Source organism: Crinia signifera, chromosome 6 (assembly GCF_055691185.1).
Source record: "Crinia signifera chromosome 6, ASM5569118v1, whole genome shotgun sequence".
NCBI lineage: Eukaryota > Metazoa > Chordata > Amphibia > Anura > Myobatrachidae > Crinia > Crinia signifera.
In genome coordinates this window covers 213,844,085-213,869,846 of record NC_139222.1, presented here as the reverse complement: position 1 = coordinate 213,869,846, position 25,762 = coordinate 213,844,085, and the positions used below count along the sequence as shown (strand labels likewise).

General features: G+C 43.7%; 1 protein-coding gene across 1 annotated transcript in view; it reads left to right on the top strand.

Annotated features, from left to right (window-relative positions):
• The window catches only part of MAP2K6 (mitogen-activated protein kinase kinase 6), a 63,933-nt gene extending 39,290 nt beyond the window's left edge, over window positions 1-24,643 (top strand). Inside the window, exons 3-12 of the mRNA XM_083148774.1 lie at window positions 692-740; window positions 10,931-11,044; window positions 11,315-11,434; window positions 13,928-14,044; window positions 14,981-15,032; window positions 15,241-15,368; window positions 15,515-15,592; window positions 17,613-17,752; window positions 21,144-21,189; window positions 22,855-24,643. Of these exons, the coding sequence (XP_083004900.1) occupies window positions 692-740; window positions 10,931-11,044; window positions 11,315-11,434; window positions 13,928-14,044; window positions 14,981-15,032; window positions 15,241-15,368; window positions 15,515-15,592; window positions 17,613-17,752; window positions 21,144-21,189; window positions 22,855-22,932 (922 nt within the window). The 3' untranslated portion in view covers window positions 22,933-24,643. The remainder of the gene's footprint in view (window positions 1-691; window positions 741-10,930; window positions 11,045-11,314; window positions 11,435-13,927; window positions 14,045-14,980; window positions 15,033-15,240; window positions 15,369-15,514; window positions 15,593-17,612; window positions 17,753-21,143; window positions 21,190-22,854) is intronic.
• Window positions 24,644-25,762: the final 1,119 nt, after the last annotated feature.

The following is a 25,762-nucleotide window of genomic DNA, read 5'->3' as shown; positions in this document are numbered from 1 at the left end:
GATTGGTAAAGCCGCCATCACCAAACCCTATATACCAAGATTTTGAAAATCTTATTGTAACCCAGGCTCCTATACCTGAAACTGCCTACCTCTGTGTATGCGTGTACTTACTTACTCTGCTACAACACCTCTTGGTTGGTGTCTGCTCATTTCTACTAGTCCATCTCCATGAACCAGCAGTGTAGCTAGCAGAGGGCTTGATTGGAGACATTGGGCCCAATCCACAACAGTAAGAGCACTGAATAGAGTTTGGTGCTATTTAGTTGGTGACAGGAAAAAGGCAAGATCTATTAATTGTTTAAATGGTGCTCGTGGGTACAGGTATTACAACATACAGAAGTCAGTCCTTTCTTATGGTCCATACACACTGGGCATTTTTGCCACCAGCGATTTTTCACGGGGGTGGATGGCTTTCCATAACAGGATGCTATTGAAACTGGCCACATACATTCTACATGCGTGATAGTCAAGACAGACTTCTATTTTTCTAAGCGGAATCGAATCTGCATCACATGCGACTGAACACTGCAATTCAGACTAACAAATCTCTGAACATGTTACATTTGCCCACCTGCAGTGCACATGGTTTTGTCCATTAGAGATTTGTCTTTTGCAATAGACTCTGAATTTGGCCCTTAGGCCAACCATGTATGGACTCTTTAACACCTTGTTTTTCCTATTTTCTTCTCAGGCCACCACGTGACTTGGACTCCAAAGCATGTATTCTGATTGGAGAAAAGGTACTGCTTTATATATTTAAAGACTGAAAGACATGAAATGTTAATTATTCTGTTAAAAGATACGGTTTAGGATGTGTTTATAAATCTTCTAACTGTGGGGGAGATTGTCTTAGCTAAAAATGCGGTAAAAACCCCGTTATCTGGGTTTTTACCGCATTTTGGGATGCTGTAAGCATCCCCCGCCGGGTTACCCGGGTTGACCTCCTCCCTGCACTGATCCTCTTCCGGGTGCAGGGAGGAGGAGAGCCCGGCGCAGCAGCAGCAGCACCGGGTGTGTGAGGGAGGGGAGAGCCGCCGGGACCTGCTGGGACCCAGAGACTCTCACCGCAAAGGACAGCTCTTAACGCAAGAGCTGTCCTTTGCCTTAATTATCGCATATGTTACAGCATATGCGATAATTAAATATGCGATGGGCGCCGAAGGGGGGCGGAGATTCTTAGAGAATCTCCCCCTGTATCTGCTTGGTGCTATACGCAGTAACATGTCTTTTGTAGGTTTGCCAAACTTTATGTAACATGTGTGTTCCATTAAAGCTACATTATTACCTATTAACATATATTTTTACTGAGCTGCTCCTTCCCCTAGCGGCCAAAGCCATCTTGTTTAAATGTAGCCAATCTTAAACATGCCGCCACAAAACTAGCATAAACAGCCTCCCCTCGAAATTGTCTTAGGGGGTATTCAATGTAGCGTCACAACTGTTGGGCTGGCCCGACAGATGTGACCTTGTCCCGTTCTCGGTCTGCTCGACAGAGATATTGCAGGTAGGATTTAATGTCCCGCCTGCCGAGCGCTGAGAAGGCTGCGTGGCCGAGAGAAGTGCCCGGGATTCGGCGAGTTGCTGCCGGGAGCTTGTCAATTCCCGGCCATTCTCGGCATTGTGACTGCTTCTGAAGTCGGGCACGTTCTGCCAAGATCCCTGTTCAGTGCTGTAGAGGAAGACCGCATTGAATAGGGCCCCGCCGCCATTGCCCCCATCGGGAATGGCGGCGGGAGATTTGAATATCCCCCTTAACCTCTAGAGTTCATGTTTTTCAAAGGTAATCTGAAAGCCAAGCTCACATGCAATACATAATCAAACTGCTTCATAATTCACTTTCTGTTTCACTAAACGTTACTAAGTGTTTAGTTTTTTTCTTTCAAGACTGCATACTGTAACCTGTAGCCAAGAGGGGTTTATAAAGCATGTAATCTTAATCCAAAATAAAAATTCTCTCCTCTAAAGGAGCCCTGCTGAGTTCACAGGAGCTAGAGATGGCGATGCCTGGTGGAAAATGAGCCATGTTTGTTTAAGCCTGATTTTGTGTACCTGTCACTACAGATATGCCCATGAGTTAAGAATAGAACATTGTGTTCTTCATGGAGCATTTTTCCAGGCGTTGCCAAATTCGGTTTACCCAATGAACTGAATGTTGTGATAGACGCCTGTGGCCAATTAAATGTGCTATGAAAGGGGCTGCTTCACCATGCTGTAAGAACCAGTGCTGCAGATGGCTGTGCTGATGAGGGATGGCTATCTAATGCACTTGTTCAGTAACTTGGTCCTGGGACAGCTATTAAATGCTGCACAGCAAATATACTCTTTCACCTTGTGCTGCTATAAGCAGTTAATTAATGCCATTCCAGGAGCTGCATGTTATGGCACCTTATGCCAACATCGTTCTAACTCCGCACAGCATTCTCAGCTGGCCGGCTAGGGATGGTGGCGGCATCCAAATGGGAATGACCCTTTTGGCTGCCATCCAGTCCATATAATCGCAACAAGGCTGTGTCTTCTGTTTGGCAAGCAACATGATTGAGGCATTGCAACCCACTCTTAAGGCTCTGCACTTATTACACCATGTGTTTTGTTTGACACTGTAATTAAGGTACAAACCAGTCATGTTTCAAAAAGTACTTTGAACACACACTCGTGTGCGCGCACACACACACACACACGTATATAAATGCATTGCAATGATTGGGAGCTCTAGTGTTTTAAATTCACATGAGTAAGCGTTTCCTGCAGGATCAAATATTTATTCTGTATTTAACTTCAGTTTCAGCAAGTTGTTAGTAGCTCACGTTTTCTCCATTCGTATATACAGAATAAGCTTGCAGTGATTTTAACCCTTTGAGTGCCAAATTAATTTGTCAAAATAGGTGAAAAAATTGCCAAGCAAACATTTTTATTCATCATAATGACCTGTAATGTTTACCTTATATAGGAAATGTAATGTTGTTTTTTTTAACACAACATTGTTTTACATTTTAATTTATATAACAAGTGTGAGTGACGCTGGCATTTTTAGTGGACATGTTGGCACTCAAACGGTTAAAGCCTCCGTTAAAAACAAACAAAGGCAAATATGCAGGGCATTGCCATATTGTGGGGTTGATGTTCTATCTAGTTCTTCATAATAAGTGAGTTTTGTGAAGGTTTTGTTAACCAGGTGTGGCCTGCAGTGTGAACGGGTTTCAAGCTTTTGCGACAATGTTTTAAAACACAAATTCATGGAACCCGGGCTGGACACGTAATTTTGGCATTAAGGAAGCCGTATAAGCAGTGCTTGCTTTCTCTGTATGATAGCATAATGGCATACTGACTTAATTATAGTTCATCAGAAGCGCGTCTAGTATATTAGCATACTGCATATCTATATAGCACTAAGCCTTGGGGAGTGCTAAAGTGGAGAGATAAAGTTCCAACCAATCTGCTTCTAATGCTCAATTTTCAGACAGACTGTAACATAGCAGTTAGGAGCTGATTGGTTGGAACTTTATCTAGCTCCACTTTAGCACTCTCCAAGGCTTAGTGTATCTGCATAGTATTTTAAGTATATGCATGACACAATTTGTTTGCAAAGGTAGCAGACCTTGACACATAAGAGTTTTTTTTATTTTTATTTTTTGGATTATTTTTTTGTGAGAAGGTAAAAGTGCAGTTCCACACAGATTCCTGTTATGTTTGTACCTTCATGACCTTTAGTTGATCTTTGTTCCAGTAGATTCTTCTACAACTCTGCATTCGCTCTACTGAATTGATCTGTGAGGATATTTATATGGCTGCTGCTACAAATAACACATTTCTGTTTCCTGGAAACCTTTTGTTTCTGCTGCTTCTAAGAAGAATATAACCTGTTTGTCTTAGTCGGTCAGTCACTAAACTTCTTCTTGGTCATGTTCTGGCAAAGAGTGGGGGTTTTACTATGGATTTTTAAAGCTTCTCTTCTCCCTACATACTGTATGCCATGTGACTGTGGTTGCTATGTTAATACCATTTATCAAATAGAAACATTTTTGTGGCGTCTTCAATTAAAGCCCTAAGGAAAACAGGCAATGTTGCTGGTCTTACAGATAACTAGAATGATTTTTGTCAGAAAAAATGCACCTCCCTTTTTAAAGTGGATTCTAGTTCTTGTTTATACTGTCATTTTGAGGTATATTCTTCTTTGTATCCCTTTCCTCATTAAGGGCCAGATGTATCAAGCTTCAAAAAGTGATAAACAGCCAGCCAATCAGCTCCTACTTGCCATGTCACAGCCTGGTTTTGAAAAATGACAGACTTGATACATCTGGCCCTAACTCCTCCCAAATTAACCATTTAAATACACATGGCTCCTTTATAATTAGGCATACTGTAACCTGTCACATTCATTACAGTGCGTTTGTTTTATTAGGTATTGATAAACAAATGTACTCACTAATTTCAGCAGCGAATAAATATTAGGCAGCAGTGGCCCCTCACTTAATAAAAGGGGTTCTACTACACGGATATGGTTGTCTGCCTCTAGCTTGATGATCTGCAGCCCCTTCTTGTCTCTTGTATAGATGGAATGCAATCACAGGCTGATGGTCTCTGTGCAGGGGAAACCAAATAACATGCTGCTGTCATTATATGGGTTACAATCACAGGCATGTCTCCGTACTGGGGGTATACACTAGCTGGTGTCAGCGGTTACACTATAACAGTTACACAATGTCAAGGTCGACCATCATAGCTCGAAACTGACAGAATGTCAACACAGGCTTAGAAACCTAGAATTTGACGGCAGATAAGAACCATTTGGCCCCTCTAGTCGGACCCTTTTTTATCCTTCAGGTAATCTCAATCCTTTTTAATCCTTATGCTTGGGATAGGCATATGAATATCCTTACAAAGAATTGTTTAAATTGTTCTGCTGTCTAAGGGGGGTATTCAATGTCAGGGGCACGGCTGTCGAGCTAGCGCGACAGCCGTGCCCCTGTCCCGTTCTCGGTGAGCTCGCCTGGAGCTCGGCAGTCGGGATTCAATGTCTCGGCCGCCGAGCGGCGAGAAGGGGGCGCAGCCGGCAGCTCGTCACTTCCCGGCTGTTCTCGGCAGAACGAGCCCGACAGCTAGAGATGTCGGGCTCGTTCTGACAGGAAACCCTGTTCAATGCTGTCGGGGAAGACAGCATTGAATAGGGCCCGTCGAGCATCTCCCCCACGGGAGATGCTCGACGGCGATTGAATCTCCCCCTTAGCCTCTACCACCTCTGATGGGAGGCTATTCCACTTATCCACTACCCGTTCTGTGAAGTAATTTTGTCTAACATTTCCCCTGAACCTACCTCCCTCCAGTTTCAGTGCATGTCCTCCTGTTCTATTACTTCTTTTCCTTTGAAGAAAATTTCCCTCCTGTACTATGTTAAAACCCTTGATATATTTGAAGATTTCTATCATGTCCCCCCTTTCTGGTCCAAGTTCAGATCTCTGGGTTACTCCACTGGTAACATGTCCCTCCATAGAATGCACTCCATTTCCTAGTGTTCACTCTAGAATTTTTTTAGGGCAGGGTGCTGACCACGGGAAGGGCACATTTTTCAATCGCGAGGGCACATTTTAATTTAAAAGGTCAAAATGGTGACACCTGATGGTTATATAGCACATTTATGCTATATAACCATCTTGTGACACCTGAGCGTCACACCATCAGCACATTTATGCTATATAACCATCTTGTGACACCTGAGCGGCACACCATCAGCACATTTATGCTATATAACCATCTTGTGACACCTGAGCGGCACACCATCAGCACATTTATGCTATATAACCATCTTGTGACACCTGAGCGTCACACCATCAGCACATTTATGCTATATAACCATCTTGTGACACATGAGCGTCACACCATCAGCACATTTATGCTATATAATCCATCCTGTGACACCTGAGCATCACACCATCAGCACATTTATGCTATATATCCATCTTGTGACACCTGAGCATCACACCATCAGCACATTTATGCTATATAACCATCTTGTGACACCTGAGCATCACACCATCAGCACATTTATGCTATATAACCGATCTTGTGATACCTGAGCATCACACCATCAGCACATTTATGCTATATAACCGATCTTGTGACACCTGAGAGCGTCACACCATCAGCACATTTATGCTATATAACCATCTTGTGACACCTGAGCGTCACACCATCAGCACATTTATGCTATATAACCATCTTGTGACACCTGAGCGTCACACCATCAGCACATTTATGCTATATAATCCATCTTGTGACACCTGAGCGTCACACCATCAGCACATTTATGCTATATAACCATCTTGTGACACCTGAGCGTCACACCATCAGCACATTTATGCTATATAAACCACCTTGTGACACCTGAGCATCACACAATCAGCACATTTATGCTATATAACCATCTTGTGACACCTGAGCATCACACCATCAGCACATTTATGCTATATAACCATCTTGTGACACCTGAGCATCACACAATCAGCACATTTATGCTATATAACCATCTTGTGACACCTGAGCATCACACCATCAGCACATTTATGCTATATAACCGATCTTGTGACACCTGAGAGCGTCACACCATCGGCACATTTATGCTATATAACCGATCTTGTGACACCTGAGGGTCACACCATCGGCACATTTATGCTATTATATAATCTTCTTGTGACACCTGAGCGTCACACCATCAGCACATTTATGCTATATAACCCATACTGTGACACCTGAGCGTCACACCATCAGCACATTTATGCGCTATAACCATCTTGTGACACCTGAGCGTCACACCATCAGCACATTTATGCTATATAACCATCTTGTGACACCGGAGCGTCACACCATCGGCACATTTAGCGTCACACCATCACCACATTTATGCTATATAACCATCTTGTGACACCTGAGCGTCACACCATCAGCACATTTATGCTATATAACCATCTTGTGACACCTGAGCGTCACACCATCAGCACATTTATGCTATATAATCCATCCTGTGACACCTGAGCGTCACACCATCAGCACATTTATGCGCTATAACCATCTTGTGACACTGGAGCGTCACACCATCAGCACATTAATGCTATATAATCCATCCTGTGACACCTGAGCGTCACACCATCAGCACATTTATGCTATATAACCATCTTGTGACACTGGAGCGTCACACCATCAGCACATTAATGCTAGAACGTATGACCCGACAGACCTTTAACAAGCTGCTGTGTCCCCTACATAGCTTTTCTTTTTTTTCACATAAAGTATAGGGCATTCTACTGGTTGCACGCGACAGCTGTTGCAATATTACTTTTTGGAATTTAATCCCTGATGACTTTTTCCAAAACATCAAATCAGGGGCTGATTGTCATATTACTTTGTTAGATCCAAAGTAGGGTGGCCAATCCTGGGATCGGCGGGATCCCGGGATTTGGCCCTAAAAACACCGGGATTTCAATCACGGGATTGGACTCTCCAATCCCGGGATTTCGGTATTAGACTGCGCATGCGCAGTCTAATGCCGGGCAGCGTCTGAGACCCTGCTCAGACGCTGCCTGGCTTCTCCTGTGCCCGGCAAAGCGTCTCTGCGCAGCGTGACTATGTCAGAGGTCACGCTGCGCAGGTCGCACAGCCCACCACGCCGAACGCACGCCTGCCCAGCTCCCGGAGGAGCAGCCCACCCTACCCGGCCGCACCCGCCACACATGTAAGTGAATATGTGGGGCGGCCGGGGCATTTTTTTAAAGCAGGGAAGCCAAAAGCCGACACCCGGAATTGAAAAAGTGCCCCGGGATTGGCTTCCCTAATCCATATATCCCAAGAACTGCAGGGCTCACCCAGGGGATCACTAAGATCCTTATGAAAGTGCTGGCATTACTGACCCCTGAAAAAGCAGCGGGGGTGGGGGGGTGTGATGGAGTAGAAAGTGAAAGTCAGCAGCTGCACAGTTGTATCGACCAGGGGGGGGGGGGGGGGCTAGGGCGCCAGGATGAAGATCCAGGGGCTGCCACTGCTAGAGTCAGACAGGGCAGCGCAGAGGCAGCTGAAGGAGAGCGGAAAAGTGCACAGCTACGGGAGGAGGCCAAGATGACTGGTGCTGCTTACCGTTGAACTGTATGGCCCCTTGCTGCACCCGCTCTAGTACCAGCTCCTGCTGCGGGTCAAGGCTAGCTTCGTAAGCGCCTGTCAGCTATTCCAGAGGGCATCCCTCCTCCCGCCTGCTGCGCTGACACGCCGTTCACATCAAGGAGGTGAGCGGCATGTCAGCGCTGCAGGGGGAGCAGGGATCTCATCTTGAATAGCTGACAGCCGCTCACATACGAGGAGGTGAGCGGCATGTCAGCGCTGCAGGGAGGAGCAGGGATCTCATCTTGAATAGCTGACAGCCGCTCACATCCTCGTATGTGAGCGGCATGTCAGCGCTGCAGGGGGGAGCAGGGATCTTATCTGGAATAGCTGACAGACACTCACATACGAGGAGGTGAGCGGCATGTCAGCGCTGCAGGGGGAGGAGGCTTGCTTTGTGGAATAGCTGACACAGCCGCTCAAACCATAGGAGGTGAGCGGCATGTCAGACTGCAGGGCTAAGGGGGGAGTGTCCACACGCTGCCGCGCTAGCAGCTTATACTGTCATCAGGAGGAGACTTCTAGCGCGGCAGTGGCTAATAACTATGCAGGGCGGGCAGAAACGGGCAGGGCGGAAATTGGCAGCTATGAAAGGGGCAGGGCGCAGCGCCCCGTGAAAAAAGCCTAGCGGGAACACTAATTTCCTATCCTGCAACCAGGTTCTTATCCATTTAATTGTTTTATAATCCAATCCCACACTTTCAAGTTTATTTAGCAGTCTGCGATGTGGGACAGTGTCAAATGCTTTACTAAAGTCTAGAAAAACTTGTCACAGAGACATATGAGGCAGCACTCCTTATTTAAAATGCAAAAAGGAATTTATTTCAAATCATGTGGCCAAGGTTCTAGCCAAACATGGACTGGGATGCAACTGATGGCAAAGGTAGAGAGGCAAGGAGACATTAATTAGCATAGTCACCCAAGTACAGCATCATAAACAGTCAGGTAGCAGTCAACGGAGCCGTTTCGGCTTATCCAGCCTTCATCCTGGACTGACCCGCATTACACGGAATGCCGGTCGGATCTCCATATAAGGAGTTTCCGGCCATCAGCCAATCAGACACATTGGTCTGGTACACACCTCTATGAGTACTGTCATAGATATCGGAGGCCACACGGCGTCATGACGCATACGTGCGTACCGCGTCACCTGGCAGCCAGGAACCTCAGCGTCTCTCGACACTGCGTCCTGCGTTGCCTAGCAACCGTACGCTCCAGCGTCTGACTAACCGGAGCCAGTACAGACTTCTAAGTGCGCTAGGAAAGGTAATGTGCATGCGCACAAGTCCGCTGATCATAGGCCAAGTCAGAATATTGCACGCCCCTAAACAGGCGTGGAGGTTTGGGCATAGTAAGCCCCAGGTATGTAACGTGACTCCTCCCTACCGGTGACGTGTACATATAGTAAGGTTACCCTGGTAACCCGCTACAACGGTGTCACAGCGTATGTCTACACTGGCCACAGAGCCGGGTCCTGTCAGGGTTAAAAACCAGGTCACTGGATCACCTTCTGTGGGAGTTATAGTCACACAATTACCAGCCGGAATGGACGCTGCCCTGGTACCCTGTAGCACCAAATCACTAGTGCCCTTGCAACAGTGACGGTGCCAGGTCTCATCGGGGCATGTGTTCCAGATAGCAGGCAATATCAAGACCACAGGGATCTGACTTGGAGAAAATGATGAGGTGTGTTTGGAAATGAATGGGTATGGGGGTACTATGGCAGACCATGGTTACGGCATGAACCAAAGACCAGATGCATCCCTACTAAATCCGATATACAAAACAATTAAGAGAAAAAAATAATTAAGGGAAGAATTTGAAGAAAATACGTGCATAATGATCAGGTACATTACTAAAGTCTAGATATGCCACATCTATGGCCCCGCCTTCATCTATTATTTTGGTCACGGAGTCAAAGAAGTCAATAAGATTTGCTTGGCATGATCTCCCTGCAATAAAACCATGCTGTTTTGGATCCTGTAAGTTGTTTAATTTAAGTTATTCCACTATTCTTTCTATTAATAGTGTTTCCATTAATTTCCCTATTACTGATGTAAGGCTCACTGGTCTGTAGTTACTTGCTTCTTCTTTGCTTCCGCTTTTGTGCAGTGGAACTAAATTTGCTCTTTTTCAGTCCTCTGGAACTGCATTTGTAGCTTAAGTCAACATGGGCATGGCTGACACCCACAAGGTCAACATGCGTTTTTCTACCTACTCACTGTCGACCTGGGGACCACATACCAGTGTCTGTATGGGGGGGGGGTTTGCTTGTGCAGGAGACAGCACTCACCTAGTATGACATTGTTGCCCCTGCAGTCCCCCTAGCCAAGCGGTGAAACATGTAATGGAAGCAATCTGCACACAGATGTGCTGGGAAAGATGCCACGCATCCAGCAGGCCATGATGTTTTCTGACTGGCTGCATGTGGGGCATGTTGTCTGGTGGGGAAGGTGGGCAGAGCCTGTGAAAATGGAGTGCGGAGATCAGTGTGCAGTGAAGCTGGTGGAGAGGCATGCTGGCGGACAAGGAAGTCTCAGACAATGGTTTGACACTGCAGGCTGCAATTGGATGGGGAGAGCATTATTTTTATTGGCTGTGATGCATACCATACATTCTGCATCACTTTTTTTTTTTTCTTCCCACTATAGCACATTTCTGCGATCTTTAATATAGTGCAAGTTCAGGAAAAATGTTAAATGTTGTATTTTTGCTTATATTTTAATTTTGTTGTAAACTTGTAACCCATTATTGTGGTAGTGTTTGATAGTATATTCTTTGTGTTCAGAACTTTGAGGTAAAAGCAGATGACCTCCTGCCAATTGAAGAACTTGGCCGAGGGGCGTATGGAGTGGTGGAAAAAATGCGACATGTACCAAGTGAACAGATAATGGCAGTAAAAGTAAGTAGTAACTAGTCTGCAGGGGTACAGTAGTTTAGAAAGGTTCACCCAACAAAAGATTATTGGTTATTAAAGATCTTCCCAATAAACATATGTCCATGAGAACACTAAGTACTCAGAGTATTAGTCATTTAAAATATTCTACTTCTTTTTTTGGTAACTTATTTAACCCTAAAAATTGGGGATTTGCTTTGAAGAGCAGTAGTAGTTGTGGCCCCTGACTACTGATCTGGTTGTGTTCCTCATAACTCTTCTCTCTTCTCTCTACAGCGTATTAGAGCAACTGTGAACAGCCAGGAGCAGAAGAGGCTGCTGATGGACCTAGATATCTCCATGCGCACAGTAGATTGTCTCTTTACTGTAACATTTTATGGAGCACTTTTTAGAGAGGTATTCATTTATATTATATCGGTATTTTCCCTAATTTTAAGGATCTGAACTTGCTTTACTTCTGGCTTATTCCTCAGAATAAAATAAGTAATTGCTTGACCACTGTGGGGTATGCGACACACACCTTAGAGTGACCGGCATTACACACATTTAAAAAGGAGGGCATACGTGCCAATATAAACATGTATCTGTGGGGTAAATAATAATAAACATTGGTTACAGTAAAGAAATCTAACATGAGATTAGATGACCACACACACACACACACACACACACACACACACACACACACACACACACACACACACACACACACACACAAGCGAATCATTTTGGGCTACATCTGCCAGCATGCCCAATAATTCTTGGCAATATTAGTGTGGTGGTTATTATCTGCCATTGCATTAACTCCGGGACTAAGCACCTGATACCACAAAGTATTAGCAATGCTGACTGGAACACGCAGCTGGCCATTGTTTGGGGATGGCACCAAAGACCTTTCACAATTGTGTTGATGTATGCATGATTGCAAGCATATGGTTAAATGACAGTTGAGAGGAAGAGGGTGTTTATAATATGAGCGATGCTCAATAGTGGGAGAGCTAAAAGAGGGCAGAAGATTTAGGGAATGGGCAGATACCTACGCAATTACGGGTGAAGGGGCTGAGAGTCGTCAGTTGCTTTCTGACTCTTGCATAGTCTGGTGAGCTTGTGAGGAGCATGAGATAAAAAAAGATTGGAAAGGGTACATGATGACAAGTGGGAAGGGGTAATTAGTGGGGTTCCCAACAGGAAATAGCTCAGCTGGGATGAGATTCCATGAATGACTATCTTTACAAACAGTGGAAGTTCGTCCAACAGAGTAGATAAGAGATACAGGAGAGGAGTGTGGTTTTATGCAAAGTAGAAAAATAATTTGAATAACCTGCAGATTAATCTAGAATAAGAGGGGGAGGTTTCATAGCAATCTCTATTACCCTCTTTAAAGATTTTTGGATATTGTTCACATATAAATGACAGGTGTACACATTACCTCCATCCCTTTTTATATGCGGATTACCCTTTCAGGTGTTACACTATATTCGCTCCACATCATAACCAATATCCGTCCCCTTCTAAATAGCCCTATCCTCTTGGATAAAGGGGAACTACCAATCTTCCGGAAGACTGCACCATGTGCCTGGCATTCTGGGTTGTAAGATACCAATATTGACTGTCAGTGCATAGAACAAATAATAAAGCTGTCTGCACTTGCTAGCCCTAAGCCTTCTGCACGCATAGTTTCACAGAAGTACATGGACAACTGTGTTCACTTGGGACAAGTGACCCCAGATGTTAGCTCTCTAGCCCCATTTGTAAGTGAACTGGCACCCGTGTTTTTTAGTCACACTTTGGCTTAATGGTTACAATCACTGATTACAATCCAATGGATTTAAACCAGTCATCTTGTTTATATATGTTAATATATAATCCACTAACTAGGTGGTCCAAAATACACCTGGTTGTAGTGATTTAGTACAAATAAATTGCATTTGTCTGCATCAGACACGTAACTCATGCCCATGGGGAAGTCACCAACTTGCAATTCCAGCCTCCTGGATGAAATCCAATAATGGTCAGTCCATCTGGATTTCAGCGGCTCAGAATGCTTTATGGTTGTTGGATGGAGAAGCCAACTGATGTTTTGTTCTATTGGCAACTTGTGCTACTAAAATGATATTTTGCACAGATTCTTATTTAACCCCTTCACTGGGCGAGTTGTTTTTTTTCTGAGGAGCACTCCCTATAAAAACCCCACCACTGCAACCCCGGGTCCGGGCAGCACCGCTAAACTGTCCATCAGCCGCTGCCCGGCCCTGCCCCTGGCAACCCGGCTGTGTGCGGCGTGACGTTACAAGGTCACACCACACACAGCTGGGGGAGGGAGGCAGGGCTGGGCAGCTGCTGAAGTCGAGTGTGGCGCTGATCTTAGCGCTCAGTGCAGCGCCGCTGCCCGGCGGGAGGGAGTGCAGGCAGCGGCACTCCCGAGAATTTTCCGGGTTTGCCAGTCTGCGCACTGGGAGTGCCACTGAAGGGGTTAAACTCTGTTACCTCATTTATATGGTCATAAATTTACATTTTTAACCATTTACTTGGATAAAGCACTGAGGCCATAGGTTCAAATCCAACTTCTCTCTAACTGTGTGGAGTTGGTAAATTCTCCCCGTGCTTTTGTAGGTTTCCTCCGGGTACTGTTGGTAAGTTAAAAAATTAACAAAATGAACCCTAGCGTAAATGGTGCATTTACATGTGATAGTTAATATAGAGTGTAAGCTCTACTTTGGCAGGGACTGAATGAATAATAAAACCATTCATTACAGATTTCTTTTATTTTGGCAGAGATGTCACACTGTACATGAATGATCGGTCTGTGCATGGATTTATAAAAATACTTTGGTTCTGATTTCCATTGGCCATTGCACATCAGATACTTAATATTCCTCTCTCTTGCAGGGTGATGTTTGGATATGCATGGAGCTTATGGATACATCACTGGACAAATTCTACAAGAATGTGATAGACAAAGGATTAACAATCCCAGAAGACATACTCGGCAAAATAGCAGTTTCTGTAAGTTGTAAGAGTATTAACTACATGGACATATGCCCTGATCCCTTTGGTCACTATACAAAGCCATCAAAACCCGTTCACAGTAATATAGTGTTAGAATAAAATATTCAGTAGTTAGCCACACAGGGTGGTTGAAGATATTCCATTCTTAATGGGAACTACATTCGCTAATATACACAAGTGCAAAAATAAGACACATGTAGCAGTATTCATTAGCTTCCCTAAAGGTGGCCATACGCTACCGCGAGGAGTCATGGCCATGCTTGGCCAGCCCATCCACCTTGAGCCACCCGGGACCTTCTGAATGTGACATATCGTATGTTATCCCGCTCAGGGCAGCCATTAGGGGGGACTGCGGGGACTCCAGTCCTGGGCCCAGACAGAAAGGGGGCACAGGACTGGACTTTACAAAGTATAATTTGTCATAAACAAAGTTCACCTTTCCATTGAAGCAATGTAGAATTGCGTAGTGCGGTCAGTGCTGCAGACACTGGAGGTCTCACCAGGCATTCCATCCAGGGGTTCCAGAAAGGGAAGGGTTCAGAAAGTCTGACCACCGCCTCCAATCCGATGCACACAGGACTGTGCGTTGGATCAGATGTCAAACACATCCGATTTTGGCCACTTTCCACCCGAACTGTTGGAATCGGGTGAAACGCAGCCCAATCGGTCTGGTGTATGGGGATCTTAAGGGTGAATTTGGAGCAACTTAAACGGTGCTTGCAGTGTAGCAGCTAGATGTTCAAACTTTTTCCAAACGCACCTAAGAAAGTGTACTGGTAAGTAGGTGTGGAGATGCTTGCTGCAAACCGGTGCTGCGCACCTTCTGTCTCTGGCACATAAATAATCTCCAGCCATGGCTTAATAACATCCTCTTCTTAGAAGAGGTAGAACGCAGAGCTTATAGCTAAGGTTTGTTTTTTGCTCTTCTTCCAGATTGTTAGAGCACTGGAACATCTACATAGTAAACTCTCGGTCATCCATAGAGGTAAGTGCTAAGGCCAGTAGCTTTGTCCAGCTACTTACAATGCATTATACTGGGTAGTTCTTTACAAGGTTTTTCCTGCTGGAATCTGTCTGAGCAGTTGTATCTAGTAGACTCAATGTCTGTGGTGTTTATCATATGATCCAAGGATCTAGATTTACATGACTCTGTTTTACCCTTTTACTAAAATATCTGTTCTCTTAAATACTAGATGTGAAACCCTCTAATGTTCTCATCAACACGCTGGGCCAGGTGAAGATGTGCGATTTTGGAATCAGCGGATATTTAGTGGACTCTGTAGCCAAAACAATGGATGCCGGTTGCAAACCCTATATGGCTGTGAGTGTGCAGTGCTGCATTTGTCCGTTTGTCTTTTGGAAATCCATTTGCTGGCAATTACAATGTAGATACTTTGCAAAGTGCAACATGACTTTAAATAAAGTTATTTATATTTTGTATGCTTTTTTTTTTTTTTTTTTGTGCAGCCTGAGAGAATAAACCCAGAACTGAATCAGAAAGGCTACAGTGTGAAATCTGACATTTGGAGTCTTGGAATTACCATGGTACAAATGTTTTTCTCATAAATCATGCCTCGTATAGGAATAGCCATTTTCTATGCCTCAAACTCTTGATTCCTCCTTGTTTGCGTTCTTTCATGAAGTGCCTGATGCAGAGTTGTTTATGTTCTGCCCACCTGTATATATATACCTGGTTGCCGCTTGCCATCTCTAGGGTGTACAAAAACCTGCTCCATTACAGCCTAGTTAAACCTCTATATGCACTCCATACAGTGTTCTGTGCAGCATGCATAGGGCAGGGTTCAGAGTTCATTGCAAATGCTAAATCTTTCTCACATGGACAAAACAATGCTGCACTGCAGGTGTGGCAAATGTAAAATATGCAGGGAAGAGAGCTAGATTTGGGTGAGTTATTTTGTTCCTGTGCAAGATTAATAATGGATGCTTTATTTTTGCACTGCAATTTTAGATTTAAATTTGAACACACACCACTCAAATGTAAAGGTGCCCATACACTGCTGCGACATATTGCAGCAGTGTTCGTGCACCCGATACCTTGCAAGGCGCAGGGACGCATGCGATCCGTTGTGATGGATCGCATCCGCTGGGGACCGCGCATCAGACCCAAAGGCATGTCAGGGAGAGGCTATTTGGTCCAATTTAATGGGCCAATTGGTCGCAATCAGCCGAAATCTGAACAAATCGCCTCAGTTTATGGGCACCTTAACTCTCTGCACATGTTACATCTCATGTCCGGACCCTAGGTAGGTTGACACCTATGAATGGCTGACAGGGTCTAAAGGTTGACACAAGCATAACCATAACCGTTCTAGTCCACCTGCAGTGCACATGGTTTATCCATTTGAGAAAAATTTGGCTTTTTTGTAATCTTTTGTGCTTCTGACACTATATATGCTTCTAATATCACAATAACAAGAGGCTTTATTCTGGCTTTACATGTTGTAGCATTATTAGTAACCCTGCTGTAAAAGCATCTAACTCTACAGTGCGTGCAAAGGTGCAAGTTAAAGTGCACATAAAGCTTGTTGGAACTAGAAAGTTCAAATACCCATCTGGACAAGGCCTAAGGCTACACCTGAGGATAGGTCACCTCCTTCACCTTATCTTTACCAGTGTTTTTACATGTTACACTCTATAGTGGCTGGTGCATACTTTCAGTGTACACCTAATTGCAGGGCATATCCTAAATTAGAAAAAGGCTACATACAAATCTGGATGATGCAGAGCCCTATGCATTTCAGTCACAGCTACACTTCTGGCCAAAGAAGAACTGGGGTAAATTGGGACGTGTTGAAATTTAGTGAGAGCATGTTCATAGAAATGTTGGCTGTGCACAACTGGATGTAAGCAAATTCTGTGCCTGTTGGGAGCTGGAATAGTTTGAATGCGCGCTGCTGCTTATAACTTGCAGCAAACAAACACACTGATATAGGAACATCGCAGTGTGTGTACAGCTCAACATATGGGGGACTTTCTGCATTCATTTTCATGCATGCTTCCTGAGCAGTATATGCTTGCTTTATATTACTGGAGCATGGCATCTGGTGATCTTTCTTTGGTCCAAAAACATATAATGCTAAATATTTCCTTTCTGCCTGCATTAAAAAATACATTCCGGGGCAATATATTGTATATTTGTTTGTGTAAACATACGGTTTTGTTTTCCTAATTCCTTCTGGGGCGAGTATATAATTATTTTCTTAATTCTTAAAGAAGTTACTTTCCCTTAAACAATTAATAGGCCACATTTACAACTTCACACCACATGGTGGCAGTAGATTCACACGCTTGTTCATTTTGGTTAGAAAAAGATTTCTGTCATCCGTTGTGAATATTTTGGGTATTTCTCACATTTTTCCACTTGGTTAATGCTCAAGTATACATTTGGCAAAGTGGCCGACCTTGTTTATTTTTTTATTTAATTTTTTTTTTGTTTTTGTTTTGAGCTTGTGCCATATGTTCCTTAGTGCATTTATTCTCCCATCTGTTGTTTGGACCAGTGATGCCCCAACTGATGGACTCCTTAAATCTCTTGTCCCCTTAGATTGAGCTCGCCATTCTGCGCTTTCCATACGACTCATGGGGTACCCCTTTCCAGCAACTGAAACAAGTGGTTGAAGAGCCATCTCCACAGTTGCCCGCAGATAAATTTTCTGCTGATTTTGTTGATTTTACCTCAAAGTGGTAAGTAACAGTGCTCAACAATTGCTCACATTATATTCAGTGATCATTTCTGTGTAGCATGTTCATTTTAGGGCTTTTATCCACTTTAATCATTGGTAAGTTTATACTAAACCGTCTAATCTGCTTTAGACTGCTGGCACAGAGTAGAGAAAAACATATAATAATGGGGCAGCATGGATGGTGTAATGGTTAGCATTACTGCCTCACAGTACTGAGGTCATGGGTTAGATTCCCACCATGGCCCTAACTGTGCAGAGTTTGTATATTCTCCCCGTGCTTGCGTGGGCTTCCTTCGGGTGCTCCGGAATATAGATTGTAAGCTCCACTGGGGCCAGGGACTGATGTCAATGTTCAACTATTCTCTGTAAAGCGCTGCGGAATAAGTGTGCGCTGTATAAAACCCCTTTTTAATAATAGAATAATTAAATACTGCAAATGTGAGCAATATGTTTACAGCTTGGTAGAAGCAGAAAAGTAATTCCGGCATATCTTCCCCAAAGGTTTCCGTAATACCATATGCCCTGTAATAGCTCACGTTTTACTGGTTGTGTCTGATGCAACCGGTCTTGCTATTGTCTGTCTGGAAAGTTTCCCCAAGATCACTGTGGCGGAAGCAATTACAGGAAACATCCAAACTAAAGGATGGCAACCAAAGAGAATAGACAAGGCTGTGCTTTAACGGATGTCGCACGGTCTGACACTGACCCTCGCTGCTATCCAGCTGCTGATCCTTGTCTTTTGTCATGGCTGCATTTAGTCAGTTGCATGGAGATTTTATGTTGTGGTTTTTTTTCTCCACATTTTGTGTTGAAAGCTCTGCAATAGGAAATAGTTGCAAATAAAAAAAACGGTACTTGTTTCCTAGCACGGCCACAACGATTTAGATCGTTGTGGTCGGAAGATAAAAAATCGGATCGATCGCATCGCATGCGATTTGGTCGCATGCGATGCGACCGATCCGACCGACCGATTTTTCACCCGATTTTTTTTTTTTTTCACCTGATTATTTTCAATTGCCCCCCCAAATGTTACTAAGTGGGGTAGACCCCACGATAGACGTCAACCCGAAGCGTGGCGAGCGCAGTGAGCCCGCGAGGGGCGGCGGTGCGCGTCCTCAGACCTTTTCATTCCCCTACTATCCACGTCGGCGTGGAGTTGAGAATAGAATAGTGTGGCGAGCGCAGCGAGCCACCGAGCCCCGCGAGGGGACACGTATAACTTCACAGGTATACGCGTCCCCTCGCGGGGCTCGCTGCGCTCGCCACGCTTCGGGCTCGGTGGCTCGCTGCGCTCGCCACACTATTCTATTCTCACTCCACGCCCTAGTGGATAGTAGGGGAATGAAAAGGTCGGAGGACGCGCACCGCCGCCCCTCGCGGGCTCGCTGCGCTCGCCACGCTTCGGGTTGACGTCTATCGTGGGGTCATGGCGGGCACATAAAAAATGTGAAATGGGTCATATTGGCCCATTTCACCTTTTTTATCATTTTTCCCTATGTGAGATGGACTTAATCAAGTCCATCTCATCTTGTGCCATTATAATGGCACAAGACCGACGCGATCCTCCCGATTTCAATGTTAAAAGATTTTTTAACATTGAAGTCTATGGAAAAATCGGGTCAATCGGTCGGTCGCATCGCGGCCGATTTTAATTGGTCGCGACCGACCGATTGACCCGATTTCTGTCATTCAAAGGGAAAAAATTGTAAAAAATCGGCCACATCGTGAGGATCGTGTCCCTTAATTAAGAGCCACGATCACTCACGATTGTGGCCGTTCTAGGAAACAAGTACCAAAAAAACTCTTCTGCAGAAAAATGATTTAATACCAAAAGATACAACGCTGACTGTGAAGGCTCCATAGAAATGGATTGCTTTTTATCATTTTTATTAAGAAGTATATTAGCGGTAAGATCTTTTTACAGTCGGCATATTTGCCAGTAACTGTAATCACTACATAGAATTTGACAGTAGAGAAGATCCATTTGGCCCATCTAGTCTGCCCCTTATTTATCCTTCAGGTAATCTCAACAGTACAACTGTAACCATTGTTTCAAAGCAAATCAAATTTCTCCCCATTGTAGTGTGGTACTGCCTCACAAGAACATGGTGTGGCCAAATATTCTCTGTAAGGTGCTGCGGTATAAGTGTGTGCTATAAAAATAATGTTATAATATTAGTGGCGAAACAGCAATTTATTTACAGTTAGGATAAATGTTACATTCAAACATGGTCATGTGACACTAGCGGGGGACATTAATCTACAGCAGGGGTGTCAAACTTACTTATTGCATTCCAGATGTTGTGGAACTAGACAGCCCAGTGTGCCCTGCCACAGATTTTTAATTAGTGAGTGCCATCACTGTGCCGGAGCATGCTGGTATGTGGTGTTCCACAACAGCTGGAGAGCCCTAAGTTTGACACCGCTGATCTGCATCACATTAAAATCATTTTGATATGTTTAGTACCACCTATTACCTCGCTCTCAATCAAGGGATTGTTTTTAGGTTCACCACTTAATTTTGTATGCAGTCAAGAATGGGGGTTGTTTATTATGATTACCAATCAGAAGGGTATTGTACCTCCTACTTCAGTGAATGGCTATCTAGATATAGTGATATGTTTGCCCTTTGTGGTAGTGCTACTTTTATCATGGAGATTCCAAAAAAAAAAAGAAACTTGCATATGTACTAAATATCTTCTAATGCATCAAAATAATATTGCTAGGAGGTATGCAGTCACTATGGGCCTGTTAAAAGTCTGCAAATTTTGCAGATGGACAAAACCATGTACACTGCAGGTGGGGCAGATGTAACATGTGCAGAGAGGGCTAGATTTGGGTGAGTTATATTGTTTCTCTGCAGGGTTAGTACTGGCTGCACCCCACCCAAAGGTAACTCTCTATGGACACGTTACATCTGCCCCATCTGCAGTGCAGCATAGTTTTGTCCATTTGCGAAAATTGCAGCCTTGTGAACAGGTATGAATCATGCACTATGTCTCTTACATTCAGAAGGTCAACATTCATAATGCCGACAATTTGGATGCCGGAAAAATGCTGTCATTGACATAATGCTGATATAGGTTATGGCCACATTGGCATAACGTTGACCTTTTGGTTACAAATACAAGTATTATTGACAATGTTTTATACGATTAACGTGTTGAGTCACATGTTTGCCTAATGAACATTGGCATTGTGATTTATCAATTAAATATAACCTGCCCTATCTAAGTTGGAATTAGTGTAAATTACTTTTTTCGAGCTTTACCAAAAGTAGTATTCTAAAAGTTGCCCCTTCCTTACCCCTAATTGGTTGCTTTTTATCTTTGATGTGTTCACTATTATTTAGTGTATATGGGTAATAAGTAAACCTCTTCTTCTGTTCACAGCTTGAAGAAGAATTCCAAAGAGCGCCCAACTTACCCCGAGCTCATGGCAAGTATATCATGTGATTTTCAATGACAGCTTGTTCTATTGTTTATCACCGCACACAACACCTAAAGATGTGTTGTCATCTGGTGTCTGCATCTGATCGAAAATGGTGAATCCTAACAATACATGAAGCCTGTTACCTGCTGTCGACCAAACCATGCTGCCCTAAGAAATTGCTGCCTTTTACCTATATGCTTCATATATCTATAACCTATATTTTATTAAGCTGCCGTTCAAGCTACATGGGTGGAGAATAATAAGACTATTTTACACCTCGTTTGCTGATTATTAAGGTTGGCTGATACAAATGTGTCCTTAATCACAGCAAGGGCATCGTGGGGCATGTCCATACTCAGAAACTTGAATGGTTGCTGGCATGTGCCCGCCGCCTATTCACTGAAGTGCAGGCTTGCCTACCATCTTTTACAGGATCCTCCAGCTGCCCCGCCAACCCACTTTAGTCCTCCCGGTTTCTGGGGCCTAACTTAAAATCCGGACTGCGCATACAGTCAGCCAGAGAGGCAGAAGAGTTACCTTTCATTTAGTGCAGTGTTACAGGCAGCAACATCCTCATCTGAATCATGTGCTGCTGAGAGGCATGCCCTCTCAGCGGCACAGCACATTCTATTAGCAGCTAAAATCTCCCTGAAATTAGTGTTTTTTAAAGTAGGCAAGTATGCTGCAGTGGGTCCCGGCTGATTAGCAAATTTTGGGTGCAGCTTGGAGTTGTGTCAGGAATTCCGAGGCTACCACTACCGCGCCATGTCTTAACAGCTGTTGTGCTTTTTGAAAACTGTCCATTTAGACTCTGCTCTGAAGGGCTGGATGTCAGATTTTGGAATGTGCTCATTTTGCCAAATTGGACTCTGCTCTCTGGTTGCTTGTGTGGAAATGCGGAATCTGCCCGGCAGCCTGTGTATTTACCTTTTTATGCCAACAAAGCTCAAATACAAATGCAAAAAAAAACAGTCTGCAGGAGATCGCACATATGGAACACTATAGATAAATGGTATATTTTTACAAATAATGTTTTTTGTAGTTGGTAAAAATAAGAGTCCCAGGAATAGAGGCAGAAGATGCTCTTATTTTACCTACAGATAGTGCAGTGTTCACAGGAGTAGCATGTGGGCCTAATTCAGAGCTGTAGGTAATCCTGATGTTTTCGTGCATCTTTAAAGTCTTTAGATTTGCGCAAACATAGTAGCAGATCTCGGCTGCAATGTCACTCGCAGTGCAGCATAATTGGCATGCCTCTGACATTTGGAAGCGGTGATGGGTAGTATTCCGGAAAAGGAGGGCGTGTCGGCCCAGTATCCTAAGCTGCTGAAGCCAGGGCAGCTTCACTGGCTCCTGCTGCAAGATTTAACCGGAAGTCCTGTGATCCAATTCTGCAATCCTCGGACATAGCAGGTGATCATAAAAGCAGGTGTTGGGCGCCCTTTAACTCAAGACAACTACTGAGGCTGTTGCATATTTTAGCACAGCTGCTACATACAAAGATGCCAAAGATGTCCATCTCTGAATTTGACCATGTATTAACTTACAGCACAGCATCTGTTAATAAGTCTCTCCTGCCCTAAAGCAACCGACCTTTTACATAATGCTTTTTGTGTGCAGGCTATGAAAAGTATTTGCATGTACTCTAGCTGTCCATTTTCTTTCCCACAGCAACACCCATTCTTTATGCTGCATGAATCCAAGAACACTGATGTGGCGTCCTTCGTTAAACAGATTCTGGGCAATTAAATGACTTGTGACACCCACCCAACCCCTCTCTCGTCTTTCGCACGGACTTCTCCTTCAGGCACAGAGCAGCTTTAAAATGGCTGCTGTACTAAAGAACCCATAGAAATGCGCAATGGGACTGGGAAAACTGGACTCCATATTTGTTTCTGCTGGCCTCGTCAGTGCAAATTATAACCTCTGTGCTGCCACAGGAGAATCTGGCAGTACAGGAGTTGTATATATGCATCTTACCGGAATGGGATTAATTCCAACTGTTTGCTGCCGTATGAATTTATAGTCATTTAGGTTTCTTATTCTTTTAGACGTTTTGGTTCTAGGTGCTACTATAGGTATGTGTGTGTTTTTTTTGTTTTCTGTGTAGAAATTCTTTTTTTTTCTTCTTTCTTTTATCCTCATCCATTCTCTTTATTGGGTTTATCATTTTTGAAAAATATTTATGTTCTGTATTCTGATTAAGTAAGTGTGTTTGAGAGGAAGAGTGTATGATCTGGGATCAGTACGGTGGCAAATATTTATAGGGTTTTGCTGGTGAAAGGGATGACGACTTTTTTGTTTAAAATATTTAATTTTTTTTTTTTTTCTCCCATTATTATTATTTTTTTTTTAACTGATGATTCTGGAGTGTCTGTGTGAAAAATATAAACTTCTTTTCTCCTTTTTAAAAAAAATAAATACATTTTAGATTGTGTTTTATTCTAAAGCCAAGTAGTCTAGTTAGAATGAAATGGTGACTTATTTTTTTTCTGGCCAATCGGAAGCAATATGAGTTACTGCCCACAGTCATTACTCTGGGGCAGAATTCAAAATATAAACACATGCTAGGACAGTGCTATCTGGGGACTTCACAAAGCAAAAAGTGTATGCTTGGGACATCCTATAGTGCCGCATCTCTGCATAAATGCTACTTCAGTGGAAAGCAGCCCTGTGGAGAGCCACCTTGACAGGCTTTTTAGTATTGGCATGTAATGAATTCTATAGGGCAGTCACTTTTCCCTGGAAACATTGAACACCCTGCTGTACATTTTTACTCCTCAGGTTGTTTCTGAAAGGTCTGTGTAATGTGGACGTGGCTCCTTTATCTGATCAGACGGGCTAGTGATGCATTTAGTAGGTGGTTTCATGGAGATTAAAGGTCATATAAGACAGATGATGACCTTAGTGCTTTTAATTGGGGTTTGAATCATTATTTTGGTTTTTAACAATCATTTTTATTAATTGACGTTTATATTTGGCTATGGTTTCTGACTTATTTTATTTTTTTAATGTGTATTAAGCAATGATTCTGACCCCTTTCCACAAGCAATTGCATTTAATTGACCAGCTCTACACTAACTGTGTGGGCTTTTTAACTCTGACAGTTCAGACATTTTTTTTTCTTTTCCTCTACTCCTCCTTTTTTCTTCTTTTTGTTTTCTAATTGTAAAACCTTTTGCAACCAGAGGGCCATGCAATGCATTGCACGTGGTAACCTGGGTCATGGCATCCATGACAAATAGCAATGTTTTGTGTTACTAAAAGGCAAGTTTATATAGGTCATGTTCATTCATGAAATGCTGTATGGCTTTTATTGAGATATCCATGAATACCACAGGGTTGAACCAAGTCAGGAATGAGCAAAAAATATAAAATAAAATACACACCAGGAAATAATGCCATTTATTTCCAACCCAATGAAATGTCTTGCATATCAATTATATTTTTTAATGTCAAACCCTGTGTGTGTGTTTTCTTTTTTGAGTGATTTTCTATGGTTTCTGCTTGTCACCTTATTCTTACAATTAAGTTTGTTGACTGAAACTTGACCCGCCGGAAACACACAATGAAGCATTTGGTAAATACATGATTTTGTATGGGTTTAGGCATGATGCAGTTTGCCTCTTGTCTTAGTGATGTCTCTGGTTCTTAATGACCTCACAGTCTGATTTACGAGTCCATTTTAATTCAGATTCTGCTCCAATGATAGATGTTCACATAGAAACACATATTGAAAAGTTTATCCATAAATGTAATTATATAATTAGTTTTTACTAAGTAGGCCACTATTGAACAATAGTTTTATATTTAAAAGAGAAAGTTTGCACTGAGCTCCACCTGGGGGAAGGGGCGTGGGGGGGGGGGGGGGGTGGATTTGGGAGGAGGTGAGGTGAGTTGAGGATTGAGGGTGGAGAAATTTAGGGGGGGGGGGTAGGAAGGGAAGATGGAGTTGAAGGGGAGAGGGGGATTTAGGGGTAGTGCAGTGCTGCTGGTTGGAAAGTTATCCTCACCCTTAGAGATAATATATAAGGTGGGATTAGTTTAATGTGTATGATGCAGTTTGAAAAAAATCCTTGGAGCAGACACATGGCACCCCGAGACCTGCCCTGCACCCCAACACCCTGCCCGCATTGCAGTACTTTCAGTCCAGGGCTTTAGTAAGAACTGAGCCAGAAACCGGAAGTCGCGCAGGAACTCGTCAACCGTCCCCAGGTACCCGGCGTGCAGGAGCAAGCACAGCCTGCGGCTCCGGAGAAGGCTGATGGCTGGGCATATGTGTGTTAATGTATGAGGCTGCTGAGTGCTACTGTTCCTGTTTATGTGTTTTTAGCATTGGTGGGCATTAGGGCTAGCATTATTAATACAGTCCTGTGGTCATATAATCAGTTGCCCTTTAGAGGTCCTATCTCTCCCCCCCCCCCCCCCATCCATGCTGGAGGGGTTGGGTATCGGAGGAGAGGGATGAGTAAAGAGCTGACAGAAGAGTGATGGGAAGAGGGGCAATAGAAGACAGATGAGTGGGCAGATATAAGACTAATGGGAAAGCAATGTAGAGAGCAGAGAGGGGTGGTGGACG